This window comes from Triturus cristatus, chromosome 4_1, assembly GCF_964204655.1.
Source record: "Triturus cristatus chromosome 4_1, aTriCri1.1, whole genome shotgun sequence".
Taxonomy (NCBI): Eukaryota; Metazoa; Chordata; class Amphibia; order Caudata; family Salamandridae; genus Triturus; species Triturus cristatus.
Window position 1 is genome coordinate 1,117,097,798 of NC_140585.1, and position 18,306 is coordinate 1,117,116,103.

Consider the following 18,306-nt stretch of genomic DNA (forward strand, 5'->3'; position numbering starts at 1 on the left):
TGGAAGAGGTTCTGTATCTGGTGTAAGTCCAAGAACTTTGATCCGACGACATGTAAGGAAGATGTCATCCTTCCATACCTTATACATCTGGCGCAGTCTGGCCTTAATTTCCATTCCATTAAGGTTCATCTGGCTGCTTTGACTGCTTACAGGAAATGCCCTTCACAGACTTCCTTCTTTCAGATCCCTGTGGTCAAGGATTTTTTGGAAGGCTTGAAGAAAGTGTTTCCTCCCGTCAGACTTCCCTCGCCTTCCTGGGACTTGAATGTGGTGCTGTCCAGACTGATGAAGGAGCCTTTTGAACCCATTCACAAGGCTTCATTGCAGCACCTATCCTGGAAGGCGGCGTTCCTAGTGGCCATTACTTCGGCCCGCAGGGTGAGTTAACTTCAGGCATTATGTTGTCAAGAACCTTATACTGTATTTCATGCTGCTAAGGTTGTGAGGCGTACTCACCCTAAATTTCTTCCTAAGGTTATCTCTGATTTTCATGTCAACCAGACCATAACTTTACCTACGTTCTTTCAGAATCCCTCGTCGACAGCAGAAAGGTCTCTCCATTCCCTGGATGTTCGGAGGGTGTTGAAATTTTATCTGGATAAGACCAAGGATATTCGTAGGTCTGACCAATTGTTTGTTAACTATGGCTCAGTCAGGACGGGTCTTGCGACCTCTAAGCAGTCCATTTCTCGGTGGATTGTGTCCTGCATTCAATTGTGTTATCAAAAGGCTAATAAGACCTTAGGGGGTAAACCTAAGGCTCATTCCACCAGGGGCAAAGCCGCCACGACGGCTTTGCTGCGTAATGTTCCGATTGCGGAAATCTGCAAGGCGGCCACTTGGAAGTCGGTCCATACCTTTGCTGCGCATTACTGTCTGGACACGGATGCCAGGGCAGATGCTCAGGTTGGGCAGGCTTCGCTGCGAAATCTGTTCGCACAGTAGTGGTAGTGTCTTGTGGGTTCTCCACCGCTTTTGTTGTGTGGGGATGGGCTTGCCATTCTATTCACTAGATTATGACTATACACAGAGATCCCCCTACTACAGAAGGAGTAGTTTCTTTTCTGTAACTCCAGTTCTGTAGTAGGGGTATCTCTGTTATAGTCATAAGCGCCCGCCCTCCTCCCCGGTGGAGAGATACTTATTCATATGTAGAATGCTACAGGTCTGGCGTGCTACGCCTTCAAAAAGAACTGAAAGTAAATGGGACCTGCTGGGCATTCTGGGATATTGGGGAAAGTTCTGGAAAACTGGAAAGTTTTCTTAAAGGCACAGTATCCTGTTCCAAGCCACATAATGGCAGCCTATGGGGCTTGTCTGTCCTCTCCTTCCTCTCTATCATTCCAGAGGCTTTTGCTGGTAGAGGCAGGGTTTTTTCCTTTGTGGAGAAAAACTAGACAGGCAGGGCTGTTTGTGGATGTTGGTGGAATTCTAGTTAAAGTACTGGACAGTGTAGCCTGTGGGTATAGGCTGCATTATCTGTCTTTAAATTCTCTCTTAAAGGTGTATGCAGGTCTGCATGATTTGTCACCTTTTAGAGATTATTTTTTATTGCTCCGGGGTCCACGCACATGGGCGGGACTATTCACTAGATTATGACTATAACAGAGATACCCCTACTACAGAACTGGAGTTACAGAAAAGAAACTACTCCTTCTGCTCTATTCCATTGTTGAAGTGACCATAAAAGGCCATACAAAAGCTTCTTCACGATGAAGTGCCGGTATATCAGTTGGTTGTTTTACATATGCTGGTTTGTTCTACATTGTTGCACATTACGGTTTTCTCTTGTTTTAAGACTGCTGGAATTGGGGCGTCGGCTCACTTAGTGAACTTTAAAGGAACTGATACAGTTGCTGGAATTGGGTTAATTAAAAGATATTATGGAACAAAGGACCCGGTCCCTGGATTTTCTGTCCCAGCCGCTGAACACAGGTACAGTTTCTGACAACTGCAGTTTTGAATGACTGTATATTGAATTTAACTTGCCGCTCGACTTGCTCACGCTGCGTTCTTGCTGTTCGAGAGAGTAAAAAAAGTATTCAACCTGCTCGGATACAACTAAAATAGGGGCACTATTTCACCTAATAATGTAGCCTTGCTATTGGCTCATTTTGTGTCTTTAGTTAATATCCGTTAGAAACAGCAAAGCAACATCTTTGTGCAGGGAATCTGCCAGCTGTGTTTCATTTTAGTAAAATGTTTAAGATAATTTTTATCATGCTTTGGGTTTCTTCGACTGCATAAAAGATGGGCACTATTGGAAAGGAATTGCTTTTTGTTATTAGTGTGTGGATTTACAAAATTTCCCCTAGTGAACTTCTGTAAGTTCTTGAAATATTTATCACGGTTGCTTAGTTGGAAAGTTCAAATTGCAATTAAAAATACTAAATTAAAGGCAGTTATAACGAAAGCCTGTTATGAATGAACATAAAGAATTTACATGTTCGAGGCATGTGAGCTGTAGATCACATGCTTTGCATAGCCTGCCATCTAGTGTTGGGTTCAGATGTTTGCGCTTTGTTTTTGTTCGAAGAAGTCTTTTCCAGTCACGAGGTAGGTGACTCCTCTTTTCGGTGATAGTGCGTATGGGCATCGACTCCATTGTTATAGTTTTTTTTCCGCTATTGGATTCAGATGTGAATTCCTGTGCTTCGGTTCGGCACCGTTTCTTGGTTTCCCTTCAACGCGCAATCCACTACCCTTGACTGTATTGTTTCTCGATCACGTTTCCCATTCTCCGTGTATCGTCCCGACTCAAAGGTGTTCGATCAGAAAACTCGTGGAGGGCCATTGGGCCTACCCACGCTGGGCTCTCCAGCAGTCGATGAAACTGACTCCATTCAAGCTCTGTTCAGGGTGTCCCGCCAAGTTTCCGCACACAGACTTGCACGAAGTGTGCAACCTCTGTTTATCCCTGGAACACGACGAGAAAGACTGCAAAGCATGCCTATAGTTTCGATCGAAGAAGACTCTTCGTGACAGTCTGGCTCGACGTCACGAAATGCAACATCAGAGTGGCTCCGCACCGGACATCTTCTTCGAAGATTCTGTCAGAGAAGAGTTACAAACTCAAGGAGCCGAGAAAGCAGAACACATCTCCGTGTCTGAGGCAGACTCCGACATGGAAGAAGAGGAGCAATTTACACCAGGTCAGCGTACTGCGAGTACAGAAACCCCCTTGCCCAAGCAACACAAGACCAAAAAGGCTACGGTCCTTCCTCTGCCTGCGGGCCAAGGTGGGCACAGAGAATGTTTCAGGTGCCCCGCTCTCTGGCCCGGTGCCAGAACACGAAGAAAAGCCTTTCGACTCTGGCTTAAGTCGGCTCCATGCCGGTGCTAAGCTGAAATCTTCGGCGTCGAAACCAAAGCATGGTAGTGGTCACTATTCCACCGTTACCGAAGAGCAAATCTTTGGACCCAAAGGGTTCGGAGTCGAAACATTTGACACCCAAAACTGCCACCAAAGACTCAACCAAAAGAGCTGCGGTCCGACGTTCCACCTTCGGCTCCGAAACAGAAAGAACTGGTAATAAACCCAGACCCTGGACATATCCATGCCAAAATGCCTGAAAAAAGGAAAAAGGGCCTGCAGGAGGATTACCACATTCCTCTCAAAAGCAAAAAAAATGTGGGTACTAACCCTTCACCACCTTACATTCCACCTCTTTTGCCCACTGATCCAAACTTACTCATCACACCCACAAATTCACCACCACCACAATCACCTGACCCACAAGATGAAGGGGATGGGGATAGGCCATAAGACACTGACCCATGAGAGGACTAGGACACGGACCCTGACTTATATCTGTCCAGACCATCACCACCTGATGACAATATAGGGTTCATTGAGCTCATTATCACGGGATGGAACTGCATTTAGAGGAGGACTTCTTGTTTGAGACCCTAAGTTCCTCTCAAAAAAACTACCCATACACTGCTAATGCTTAAGGGGATGCTTAAACACGCAGATGAGGTTTTCAAAGATCCTGTAAGGGTAAGAATCATCACACCTAGGGTTGAGAAGAAATATAAACCAGCACCTACTGACCTTGTTTACATCGAGGGTCAGCTGCCCTTGGACTTTCTTGTGGTTTCCAATGCTCGCAAGAGAGCTAACTCACAGACCACAGGTGAGGCCCCTCCTCCTGATAAGGAGTCAAAGTTAATTCATACCTCTGGCTAAAGGGTATCCTCACAAGCGGCAAAATACTGGCGCATCGCTAATGCTCAGACTTTGTTAGCTAGTTATGATAGGGCTCATTATGATGAGCTAGAAAAACTCATGCAATTTTTGCCTGAAGAACATAAATCTAATGTAAACTATCTTATTCAGAAGGAAAAACTTATAACGAATACCTCCATCAAGTGCGCCGTAGACGCAGCAGACACAGCAGCACGCGCAGTAAACACCAGGGTACTGCTACGCAGACATGCATGGTTGAGAATGTCAGGTTTCAAACCTGCTGTACAGACCTCTGTTCTCAACCAGTCATTGGACAAAGAGCACCTCTTTGGTCCAGCAGTTGACACCTCGCTGGAAAAGATGAAAAAAGATACTGAGGTCAGAAAGTCCATGGGGGGGGCTTTATAGTTACCTGCGAATAGGGGTTCCTATCGTTGCTCCTTTTACAGGGGTGGCTCCAAAAATATTTCTACAGAAAATTCCTCCTCTTACAAGAGCAACAACCAATCGCCCTCATCAAAAGGCTATTTCTGAGGAGGTTTCAGAGGAAATACTGCTAAGGGAAGCGGCAGAGGTAACCACACGCACATCCCCTGCAAATAACAAGCAGTGACTTCCTTTCGCTACCCCCGATCATTCCACTCCTGTCAGACGTTTCTCACAATTTCTCCCTGTCTGGAACAGTCACCTCAGACAAATGGGTTTTACAAATCATCCAACATGGTTACTGCCTGAAACTTAGTCACTCCCCCAAACATTATTCCAAGATCACATGCAATGTCACAAGAACATCTTACCCTGCTAAAGCAAGAAGTTCTCTCCCTGTTAGAGAAAGGAGCTATAGAACCAGTCCCATTAATTATCAACGGACAGGGGTATACTCCCTGTACTTCTTAATTCGGTCTCTCAGGCCTATACTAGATCTCAGAGAACTAAACCTATACATTCAGTCAGACCACTTTCACATGGTCACACTCTAGCAAGTGCTCCTGCTCCTTCAACAAGGCGACTTTCTTTCCACTCTGGACTTAAAGGATGCCTATTTCCATATCTCAATACACCCTGCTCACCGCAAGTACCTCCAGGTTCGTAGTAGCAGGCCAGCACTATCCGTTCAAAGTGCTCCCATGCTGAGTAACTACTGCACCCAGGGTTTTCACAGAGTGCCTGGCAGTAGTCGCAGCGCATCTACGAAGACAACACATTCACAACTTCCCATATTTGGATGACTGGCTCATAAAAGCCAGCTCGCAAAAAAGCTGTCTACGTGACACTCACAAAACAGTGCAGTTGCTCCAGTATCTTTGATTCACAGTAAATCTGTCCAAATCCCATTTACAACCATCCAACACCCAAGCGTATCTGGGAGCCATAATAGATACACAAAAGGCTTTGGCCTACCCCAATCCGGCCAGAATCCGCAACATGCAAACTTTACTCTGTCAGTTTCAGCCTCAACACTCCTTGCTGGCACGAGTGTTCATGCAGTTACTAGGAATGATAGCATCTTGCATTCTTATTGTCCCTTATGCAAGACTCCACATGCGTCCCCTTCTGGAGTGCTTAACACGTCAGAGGAACCAGGCTCCGGATCTGTTATCAGATCTATTGTTGGTGGACTGCCGCACCCATCACTCTCTGCAGTGCTGGAATACAGAAAACCTTTCAGAAAGGCGGCCCTTCATCGACCCGGTTCCACAAATAGTGCTAACAGCAGACTCATCGCTCGCAGTTGGGGAGCTCATCTCCAGACTCCTACAATTCAGGGCATGTGAAGCCTGCAGCAAAAGCAGCTTCACATAAATCATCTAGAGCTGCTAGAGATTTTTCTAGCGCTCCAAGCATTTCAAGTACATCTAGTAGGCAAAGCTGTCCTGATCCGTACAGACAACATGACAGCAATGTACTACATACAGAAACGAGGGGTTTCAAACTCTGTCCAGCTGTCACAACTAGCACAGACCATCTGGAGATGAGCTGTACGTCACAAAATGTATCTCCTTGCAGAACACCTTCCAGGAGTAAACAATCAGATTGCAGAGCTGCTCAGTCGTTAAATACAACAGATCCACAAATGGGAACTTCACCCTCAAGGTCTTCTCCCATTCTTCCAAATGTGGGACTTTCCAGACATAGATCTGTTTGTCAAAAACCTAAATGCAAAATGCCCAAGCTTTGCATCCACACCCATTGTCCAAATGCAATGCACTATGGATGAATTAGTCGGGGATATTTGCCTACGCTTTTCCGCCTCTCCCACTCATTCCATTAGTGGTTCGGAAGCTCAGACAGGTGTCCCTGACACTAATCCTAGTTGCTCCCACATGGGCCCGGCAACCCTGGTTCACAACCTTGTTGGAGCTCTCAGTAGTTCCTCACCAAAAACATCTCACTCCCAGTCTTCTCACTCAGAGCCATGGAGAGATAAGACATCCAGATCCTAGTCTTCTCAATCTTGCAATCTGGCACCTGAAATCTTAGTTTGGCTACCTTAATCTCCCGCCAGACTGCATGAACATCATCAGAGGATAGACGTCCTACCACAAGAGCATGCTATGCAGCAAAGTGGAAGTGATTTGTAATATACTGCAATAACAATCAAATCGATCCGCTGGATCCTTCCGTTCAAAACTTAATTTGCTATTCATTACATCTGCAGTGTTACAATTTAGCGTATTCTTCCATACGCTTGCATTTTGCTGCAATAGCTGCATACCTACAGAACAGACAACATCTGTCTCTCTTTAGAGTGCCTGTCATTAAAGCATTTATGGTGGGACTTAAAAGAATAATTCCTCCAAGACTTCCACCTGTTCCAGTGTGGAATCTCAACATTGTCCGTACCAGACTAATGTCTCCACCCTTTGAGCCATTTCATTGATGTGAACTGCAATTTCTCACTTTGAAGGTAGCTTTCCTCATTACTATCACATCACTGAGGAGAGTAGGTGAGCTTCAGGCACTAACCATAGAAGAACCATTTTTACAAGTACACCAAAACAAAGTGGTTCTTCGGAACAAACCTAAATTCCTACCAAAGGTCATTTCTGCCTTTCATATCAACCAATCTGTTGAGTTGCCTGTGTTCTTCCCTCAACCAGCTTCTGTGGCAGAACGAGCTTTGCACACTTTAGATGTGAAAAGAGCACTACTTTACTATGTAGAAAGAACAAAACCTTTCTGCAAAACAAAACTGTTTGTCGCTTTTGCACCACCACATAAAGGCAATCCTATATCAAAATCAGGCATTACAAGGTGGATAGTTAAGTGCATTTAAACATGCTATGCAAAAGAACACTGACAATTTCCCCTAGAGCGCACTCCACACACAAACTAGGGGCTTCTATTGCATTCTTAGGGAATATACCCATAGATGACCTCTGCAAAGCTGCAACATGGTCTACACCTCGCACATTCACAAAACACTATTGTGTAGATGTGTTAGCAAGACAGCGAGCTAGTGTGGGCCAAGCAGTTTTACGTACACTATTTCAGATGGCTGCAACAGCTACAGGTTAGCCATCGCTTTGGGAGGTAACTGCTGTATAGTCTATGCAAAGCATGTGATCTACAGCTCACATCCTTCGAACGGAAATTGCTACTTACCCAGTATGCATCTGTTCTTGGCATGTATATCAGTAGATTCACATGCACACACTCGCCTCACCGGGTACCTATAGCTGTTGCAGTAACTTCTTACTTAGCTACATATATACATGGACATTTCTTACTACTCTTACTAGCTTCATTATCACCCTCTGCGGCAAACCATCTAACAATGGAGTCTATGCCCATGCGCACTATCACCGAAAGGAGGAGTCCTCTACCTCGTGACTGGAAAAGACTTCTTCATAGTGCAAACTTCTGGACCCAACACTAGATGGTGGGCTATGCACAGCATGTGAATCTACAGCTCCACATGCCAAGAACAGGTGCATACTGTGTTTCCTTTTCTTTAACTTTTTACAAAATATCGGTGCACTGTGGGTATATCATTTCTGATATTGATTGCCCTGGTGTAGATCTTGTATGTTAAGTATGCAATGAATATATGAAAAATTGCTGTAGCTACCTGTTGCCCGCAGTACACACGGATTTTCCTATTTACACTCGACACATGACCTTGGTGGTCTTCCACTAAATGTGGTGATCTATATTGAAAGGTTGATTTCCAACAATTTCAGCCGACACCACTGGTAGCAATGTGTCAAAAGATTAATGCACGTTTGAAGGATTTAATAAAGGAATCGGAAAAAAGCACAACAATTTCAGTGTATTACTTGTGAATGTGCAACAGCTTAACTGCTACCTTAGTAATAGTTTACTTCAAAACTGTTGTGTATTTTTTTCTAAAACTTCTGTTTGAAGATGAAAACCTTTTCCACAAATATACAAGTGGCCTAACTAGATTGGTTTGTGGAGGTTTGTTGCCCACTTGTCTGTTTAATTATTTTTTTTTAGGTTTTTTATGCCAACAACCGTCGCTTGCTTACTGGCTAGTGTTTCTGCATAGGTGACTTACTGACATCTCTTTAGTTTGAATCTTACTCATTTCACACACCGAAGTCAGTTCAGTCTTTGGTATTGGTAGCTCAGAATCCTAAGAATATAGACAAAGCTTTGGATTTTGAGCCTTTTTATCGATTGAGCAAAACAAATAAGGATTTTCTGCAGGATTTTACTCCAGTTGATGGTAAAGCCCCAGAAGTCTCCTAGCCTTCAGGGACTTTATCCCACTGATCTTGTGTTTCCTGTCTGAGAACATCAAACTCTCCAGATCATTGTAAAAGATACAGACTTGGTGTGCTGGATAAGTCTTTGTGGTCTCTGTTGTTTTGTTACATTCTCCTAGATCAATTTTAATGATACGTTTTTAATTTATGTGACCATTTGAAGGAGAATAATTGATGTATATGTAGTTTTAATGTTTTTACTGTAAAATGTGTTCAAATTCTGAATCCTATTTGGATCCTATTCATAATAAATGAAAAATTGCTTATATTTTTATATTATTGCTTTGGGCTCTATTCTGTGGTGATAAACTTAAGTGTATACTTGACAAATAATGTGTATGGTTGATAGCATTGTGTTCCTGTATGCTCAAAAAGAACCCAAAGGTATCTTATCTCTGACAGAAATGTCTCCTGTATAACTGTACCTGCACCTTTGTGGTGGCTTTTTCCTTAAAAATGCAGGGTGCCTTATTTACCATCTTGAAAAGGACGTGTTAGAGGATTGGCTTTTTAGCTGGGTTTTTCTCCCCCTCTATCCTGGCCCCTTTAGGGCTTTCTTCATTTGTGTATGACATTTTTCAGCTTAAAAAATGTGGGATGTCAGTTTATCATCTAGAGGACTGCCGTAGTTTGGTTGTTTCACCCCTCTTCAGCCAGGATAGCTTGATTCCAGTGCACAGTGAGCCTGGGACCCACGTCTAGGCATACCCGGCACACTTAGGGCGAGAAAGCAAAAGACACACAATTGATAGACTGAATGCAGAACAAATCAAAACATTCACCCCCAGTCAAAAGATCTGGGTTAAATCCATCACTCTTTTGCTCACCATGCCACCCCAGTTTAGACCTGGCCATATGCAAATCAGTCTTGACCCTGTGCCTCATGGGAACAGACCAGCCCGAACAGCCAAGCCAGGTCCTCCGTGGACCGGAAACAAATCAAAACTAGCACTTAGAGAATTTTTACCAGAGTCACTCTTTTTTTGTTTTCTTTGTCCACAAACATGCCTCCCAATGTGTGCCTCCAGGTCCAGGCATATACTAACATTATTGACACTTGTTTGTTTCACCTAAGTACCAGGAAATACTCCACACCCTTTTAGGGGTCTCATCGTTCCATGTGTTTAAATAGTCCCCCATTTATACAAGAAACTGGTGCCTCAGATCCTGTAAAGACATCAGCGACCACCTTTGGCAGACCCAAAAGGTACTTGAATTGAAATGTCTGTCAAACCTATCATCAATGTGCAAAATGTCTCTAAGGCCCATTACAACATTTGGGGCCTCATGTAGGTAAATAAATTTTACCGGTTCTTAAATACCGAGCCGTACCGAATCGGTAAATTAGAATCGGTAAGTTACATGTAGGTAAAAATTCGGTAACAGTTACCGATTCGGTAACAGTCGGTAAATACGAATCGGAATTCACCGATTCGGTAAATACCGAGGTGATAATTACCGAATCGGAAAATACCGAGGTGGTATCTACCGAATCGGAAAATACCGAGGTGGTATCTACCGAATCGGAAAATACCGAATCGGTACGTACGGATTCGGTAAATAACATCACATGACTTGACGAAACAGCTAATCCTGTGCAACGACAGCCCACCCAACCAGGAACTGCCCACACCCAGGCAGGTGTACACAATTAGCCGAAGTGGCCACACCCAGGCAGGTGTACATAATTAGCCGACCCTGGAGAGGCTCGGAGTGCAGAGGAGAGGCAGGGAGCAGTTGCATGTGCGAGCGGGAAACGAACAGCATGTCCAGCCAGAGCACACAGAAAGACGGAGGGGAAAGGAGGAGGAAGCTCAAATTCAGCCCCAAGGAACTCCAGGTGCTGGTGGAGGAGGTGGTGAAGCAGCACCAGAAGCTGTTTGGGAGGCAATCCCTGCAAGTGCCTGAGGCCGAAAAGCGCAACATATGGCTGGCCATCCAGGCGCAGGTCAATGCTGTGGGAGTGACCCACAGGGAAATTGAGGTCCTCAAAAAGCGCTGGTATGACCTGAGGATTGTGACCAAGAGGAAGATGGGCGACATCCAGAAGGAGGCCAGCCAGACCGGAGGTGGAACCAACAGGGCACCTGCCCTCACCGAACTGGAGGAGCTGGTGGCGGCCACACTCGAGCAAGAGAGCGTCGTGGGTCTTGGGGACGCCGACAGCTCTGCCAGAGCCGCAACACACCAAGGTAAGACGAAAGCACAGCAATGTAGCCGCCCCTACCCCTATCCCACATCCCCCATTGTGACACGAGAATCACACTGCAGTCCACACGTGTCAGTGCAGACAGGCAATGCATTCCGGGAGATGTAGTCAGGGCAACACTAACCATGACGTAAATGTCACAGGGCAACAAGGCATGTCACGCACTCGAGGCACAAGGAGACAGAGGACAGATTGGAATGTGAAATGATTTATTGTGACGCTTGCAATGCAGCCCTTCGGGGACACTGAGCCAATGTTGTTTTTCTGTCCACAGATGTGACATCATGCAGTACAGGGCATGCTGCAGGGGAGACGGCACACCGGCCACAAAAATCACCTCTAGCCAGCACGAGTGCAGACCAGGGAGCAGGCCCACTTGCAGCCGCACCACCTACGCAGCCAGCCTCGCCGCACACAGAGCCAGCATCACCTCACCGAGAGCCAGCATCACCACCACCAGAGCCAGCATCGCCACTCATGTTCGATTCACCGGCCACATCTCCGCTTGCAGGTGTGAGAATGAGGAGGCGTCCAGCAGCCAGGCTACGAGCCTTAGACACCTCGTCAGACGACAGCATGGGCCCAGAAGACCGCACCGGGCCCCAGGAAGGGAGCCATCCCACTGTGCCCCAAACATCACAGGCAGCACAGACGGGAGCAAGAGGGCGCCGCAGGTCGCGTGTCCAGAGTCCACCAGCACCCACTGACGGCCATGGTGTCTTCTTGGGGCTCGAGGGCCAAATGTTGAAGCAACAGCGCCTGCAATCAAAGGCAGTAATGTCAGTCCAGAGGCACATGCGGGTGATGAGGACAAGCTTAGTCAACATGGACACAAACATTGGCGGCATGGCTGCGGGCATTCGGGACATGTCCCAGTCAATCCAGCAGTTGTGCAGCAAATTAGATGCTGACATCGAAGCACGGCGCCGGGAACGCCAGAGAAGGGACACTACCAGCAGGGCACTCAACCGTCTGGCAACTGCGACTTCCCTACTTTGCCGGCGCTCTGACGATGCAGGAGGGCCTAACACAGTGCTGCAGCGACCTGTCACGGGGGATGGTGCAGGTGACAAGTGCACTAGGGGTGCTATTGCCTAGTCAGGCGTCGACAACTGCTGCAGGGGATGCTGCGGAGAGCATCGACACCAGCAGCAGCATCACACCCCCCGTCCCCGAAGCACGCAGGAGCAGCAGGCGGCTTGGGGTTGGCTCTAGTGAGGATGCACAGGCCGTGCAATCCACCACTGCAGCGCGTATGCGCAAACATTGATGTGGCCCTGCTTATCCACTTGCCATTGGGTGACGTAACCCTGGACATACTCATTGTATAGATGGCATATTGCCAGATTGGCCTGTTCATGTGTTCATGGCGTGGTGCCACATTAAACTACGTCATGACTTCTCACGACTCGCTGTGTCCCCTCACTTACTCAGAAATAGTTGCATGTGATCTCTGCCCGTCTCTCTCTCCCATCGATTGCAGTTGGCACTCTAGCTGCGCTGCCCTCTGGCTGGCCTGACTCATCCTCGTTGTCCTCAAAATATGTCAGTTCCACATCTGTACCTTTTTTCGTGGCAAGGTTGTGCAGCATTGCACAAGTGGCAATTATCTTGCAGCAGGTGATGGGTTTGTACTGGCGTGCGCCTCCGCTCTTGTGGAGGCAGCGGAACCTGCTCTTCAGCAGTCCAAACGTGCGCTCCACCACATTGCGTGTAGATTTGTGGGCCACGTTGTATCGTCTCTCACTCTGGGTGTAGGTAGGGAGTGAGGATGAATGAACGGCATGCATATGCACTGTCGCCTGGATGAGTAAAAGGGAACCATCAGTTACATGCCTCTATACACTCTGATTTGCAGGTTTCAAGGGGCGTCACTGTTACTTACCCAGCAGGTATCCCTCTCCGAATTCTCCGGCTCTCAGTCGTGTGTAGATCCCACTATTCTGGAAGATGTAAGAGTCGTGGGTGCTCCCAGGAAACTTTGCAACAATATCTGTGATGATGTTCCCTGCATCACAGATAACCTGCACATTGATGGAGTGGGTGGACTTCCTGTTCCTGTAGATGTGCTCTGTGTCAGCTGGAGGACAGATTGGGATGTGTGTACCATCAATACAGCCGATGACATGGGGGAACTGTGCCATGTGATAAAAGTCTGTTTTTGTTTTCTGCAGTGCAGCCTGTGTGTTTGGGAAGCTGATGTAGTGGTGCATTCTCTGCATCATGGCATCCAGGAACTTCCTGAAGAAACGTGACAGGCAACTCTGGGATACCCCACCCACCGCAGCTATCACCACCTGATAACTGCCGGATGCCAACAGATGTAGGCTGCAGAGCACCTGCACATGTGGGGGTATGGCGTGCGCCCTTCTTATTGGCTGGTCCAGGAGTGGGTGAAGGTCCCTGATTAAGTCCATGATGGTTTCGGGGTGTAGCCTGTACCTCTCATGTATCTCTGCATCAGTCAGCTGGAATAGTGTGATGCGCTGTCTGTAGATTTGTTCCTCCCGTCGCCACACCCTCAGTCCTGCTGCCTGTAGACGTAGGCGCCTTGCAATGACGTACATGGCGGCCATGTTGTCCACGCTGTTGCATTTTGGGATTGCTTATGTGCATTGTTGATGGTTACCACCTGCTTTCCATCCGTGTTAATTACCGACTCTTATTTACCGATTTTCCTGGATTTCTTAATTACCGACTGCTCCTACATGTCATTTTCAATTTTTACCACTTCATATTTACCACTTCATATTTACCGATTCGTTAATAATGTATTCGGTAAATATGAATCGGTATTTTAGAATTCGGTAACTATGAATCGGTATTTACCGCCTCATATTTACCGAAAAGTGGTTTTTGGACTCCTACATCTCACTTGTCTGAATACCGGTCGGTAACGGCATATTTACCGAAAATCGGCCGTTACCGACCGGTATTTGGCTACCTACATGAGGCCCTTAGTGTGGTAATCCTCCCCTATTAAAAACTGGTGCCACAGGCTGTGGTATTTACCATGCACTACTACATCATTCTGATTGTTTCTAGTTGAAATGAGAGGTAACCTGTGAAGGTTTATGTACCCAATACTGCTGATTGCCCCCTCTTTTCAAACAGTTTTCCTGTCCGCATTTCACCATGTTTTCCTGGCCAAATATGAAGGGGAAAATACCAAATATGCATTTTGCTCTATAAATTATAATCTTGATTTGTCTGGAACCAGAATTGCAGTGCGACTCCAAATGAGACCCATAGCCTGTTGGTAAGCTTTTGAACACAATATAAACTACTAATGGATCCAGTCAATTCAAATGTATCCTCTGCTCCTTTGTGGTCCATGTCTGCACGTTTGTCAGATAGCCTCATAATGTCTTGATCTCATTCAAGCTTGAATGAAACCAGATTAGTCTGCCTGCATCCAGACTTAGCTGGCAATTCTAGACCTTCATGTGTTAGAACGCCCCAAAGAACTTAAAGTGTCACTTTTATAGCCTGCGGTATCCTGTATAAATAGTGAAGGGGGTCTTCCACTTGTATTGGGCCTCAAACTTTTATTGAACCTGTTTGTGCAAAAGACCAAAACTAATCTAAGCTCTGGAGGTGCTCTCTTTAGCCAGACAACTCTCTTCAAATACGTGTGCATGTCACATCACGAATGCGAGAAAGCCTACCAACCTTGCTCAGGTTCTCGGGATGCCATCTTTAACAGTAACAATTATGAGTCTCAATATATTTTTATAGTTAATATTTGGGATCTTGATCACACCAACAATCCTCAAACTCGTGTTAGAGCTAAAGACATTGGATTATTTGAAATTCCGAACAAATAATTTGTACCTTATGGACATAGTGCATAGTGAGCTTGCTTCCAATCTGTTGCAGTATTAGAGCAGGCCAAATAAGAGAGTCTTACGACAGAAAAGCAAGATGGCTGCTTTCAGCATCAAGGAAAACACTTTGGAGAAAATGGACAGACCTTTTGCCTGAACTCTAAGTGCACCAAGATATACTAACTGCCCAACATCCCCATTACGTATATACATTTCACACCTGCTCGCACCCAACCTGATGCCCCCTGGATTGCTCACAGTGCTAGCTCATCTGGCTAATGTCTAAGCCTTGCCAAACTCTTTATTAGGCCGATTGCTTGATAGAGCCCTACTATTTAAATCGTCTACATATCTGATAGAGACGTCTAGCCGCAGATTCCTTAACTTAGAATATCCCCAGGCGTTAGACTGGTCTGGAAAATTTTGCTCAGCAGCACCTCTGTGCGCCGGGGGGCGGCGCCGTACGGCTCCGCCCTGACGTCGTCCATGGACGTGACCTCAGCGGAGCCAGATATGCCCCGGCGCGCCAACATCAGTTTTCTTCTATTCCGCATCACGACGCAGACCCTGGAAACCAGCAGTTCCTGGCCTTGTTTTGGGCCTTCTAGGCACCGTTGTTGTCGTAGCGGAGCAGTGTGCAATGCCCTCCGGGTTCGAGGCCTGTGCGTGTCCGATGTCGGGCACTGACCCGCACCTTATTTGCATGTGGTGCCTTTGCGTGCACCACGATTCCAAACAATGCGGCGACTGTCAGCAGATGAATCTGAAGTCCCTACGGGAACGCCGTATGAAGTTGTTGGCCGCACAGCTGTCCGGCCCAGCTTCTTCTCGTCGCCGCTCTCCCTCTCCAGAGGGAGCTCGTTCCTGAAGCCGCTCTCTGCGTCCTAAAAAAGATAAGCAGAGCCACAAGCGTCCACTGAGGTCCAATTCTCGTAGGCGTGCTGCTGGTGCCCATTCCTCTCGTAAGGGGTCAGCTGCGGGTGCCCGGAGGTCACCTCCTCCATACCCTCGTTTTCCAGGAGTCGGAGTGACGCGCGCCCAAATGGAGGCCTACTCCCGGGCTCTTCAGGCCTACTTTGAGTCCCCTCTCTCCCTGGCGCGCCTTCGGGCCCCACAGAGGCAGAGGGTACTCCGGCCGGGCTCTCGTCGGTGGATTCTTCCCCGACCAGGGTTGTGTGCGCCGACACAGAGGCAACGCCGTTTGGCGTGGCCAGACCATCCTGGTCGCTCTAGCACCCTCCGCCATTCAGCGCATAGCCCTGGGCGGCTTCCTGCGCGGATGGCTGGAGCGGCGTAGGCGACGCCAGGCTCGATGCCATGCTCACACCGGCAGTCCACGCATTGCCCTGTGCGGCTTCATGCCCGGACGGCGGGAGCGGCGTCGGCGATGCTGGGCTTGACACTAGGCTCACACCGCCAGTCATCATCAAAATATCTTTATTCGGATATTGAAACATCCAAGAAAAGAACAATACATTTACACATTTCACAATACAATAATATGAGCAAATGATCTTAAAATATTTAAAATGAGTCATTTCTACAGGGTTTGTCCGGGGCAGGGTGCTAACAGCTATAGAGTACGAGATACCAACACAGTAAAATTCTTTTAAAATGCATGATCATAGCCAGTTTAAAACAATACCTTATAAAATAAGTTATAACATTAAAACATCCCAAATGCACTGTACCATACAAATCATAATTTACATACATCCTCGGTAATGTCTACTGTTATGTGCAAAATATATATACAGGCTTTAAGAGGCAACTTTAATCATAGAACCCAACCCTCTGTGCCCAACAAGCAAAGTTGCTTACACCTCACGTCTAGACTTCCTTAATTTTGCAGCTAGTCTTAAGAAGTTCACGGTGCAAAACAAAGTAAGGGGTTCCGAGGAGAGTTTCAGGTATAAGAGCGCTACCCTTACCTGGGTAAATTTATTCACTCTTAGGATGGTTTTTAAGAAAACTGCCCGTGGGTATTCATATAATGGACAAAAGAATACAAAATGGAGGGTATCCTGCGGAGATCGCAGCCGCACGGACCCTTTGATCCAATATCTCTTGTGAACCCTGCGGGGACAGCTAAGATGTGATGTAAAAGATCCGATCTGAATCTAGTCATTAAAAATCTATCATTTTTATTATATATCTGCGCCAGGTAAGGTTCTAAACCTGCTACAGATTTCGTTAATGTGTGATCGCACTGACCTTTTCAGTATTTCACTGTCTTCCCGGGCGCAGGCTAAACGCCTGAGGTATTCTGCTTTTATAACTACTTTTAACTGGGGCGTCAGGGATGTGGGCTCATCAAAATAACTAGCGAAGCCCAGCCACTTAAACGTATCCTTCACATATTTAAGCCACGGTATCCTATGTCCTTTGTCCCTATTAATACAATCTTTAATTATTTTTCTACTTAGACTAGCCTCAGGTTTGGTCCAAATTTTAATCCAACACATTATTGGTTTAATGCTTAGTCTGAAAAACAAATGAAGGAACTGGGGGTCTAACAAAATCCTGCAGAGTGAGCAGAAGTTTAGATAGAGGACTGGTTAGTCCCACATAGCAGAGGAGGGAGTAAAAGAAGAAGAAAGAGACATCCAAATGCAATCTATAAGGACCTCAGAGCGAAGTTTTTGGATACCCATCAATTGTCTGTGTGATCAATCTTATCATCTGGTCATCCAATCCAGGATAAGATGCTTCTCTTGATCATAGAGAGCATCTAATTAGGAGTGATTTCACTCCAGGGTGGCCCAAGATTGTCAAAGGATTGGAGCGAGAAGACCAACAGTTATAAGATGATAGAACAATTGAAAGGAGTGCAGTGCTAACAAAAGAAAACTAGAGTGGTGTGTTAGATAGAATTGTGAGAAAACACTACTATTTTAATATGTGTCTCACATTCTAAATAAAACAACAGTGCAAAAAGCAGTATTAAACAAAAAACTGCTATATAGAGAGGTCGACATGTTTCAGCCCAGTGGAATCCATTTCTCCCTGCGGCTTTCTTCAGGACCCTTGTTATTAAATTTTCGCTACTGCAAATGTGTGTAGAACATAATGTATAGTGAAGAAAAAGGAAAAGAGAAAATTTATCTCACTATCATTTAAAGGTGGCACTTTGTACAACCTTAAGTAGATCCTCCGCTTCAAAAGGATGCAGCGTGCATCTGTCAAGAGAACATATGGAAAGTGTCTCAGTCTTAAAAATAGTACTCCCAAATATATATTTGTACCCAACCTCGTGTTAGGGGGCTTACCCGTAATGATCGAGGAACGGACCTCACCTCGCCTGGATCCTGGCTCAGGACTAGGAGGCCCCGCTCTGTATGGAAGAAA

At 46.3% G+C, this 18,306-nt stretch overlaps 1 protein-coding gene across 1 annotated transcript in view; it reads left to right on the forward strand.

Moving 5' to 3' along the window:
* Positions 1-18,306, forward strand: part of NAMPT (nicotinamide phosphoribosyltransferase) — a 293,185-nt gene that overhangs the window by 178,921 nt on the left and 95,958 nt on the right. Inside the window, exon 6 of the mRNA XM_085654138.1 lies at positions 1,799-1,935. Coding sequence (XP_085510264.1) covers positions 1,799-1,935 — 137 coding nt within the window. The remainder of the gene's footprint in view (positions 1-1,798; positions 1,936-18,306) is intronic.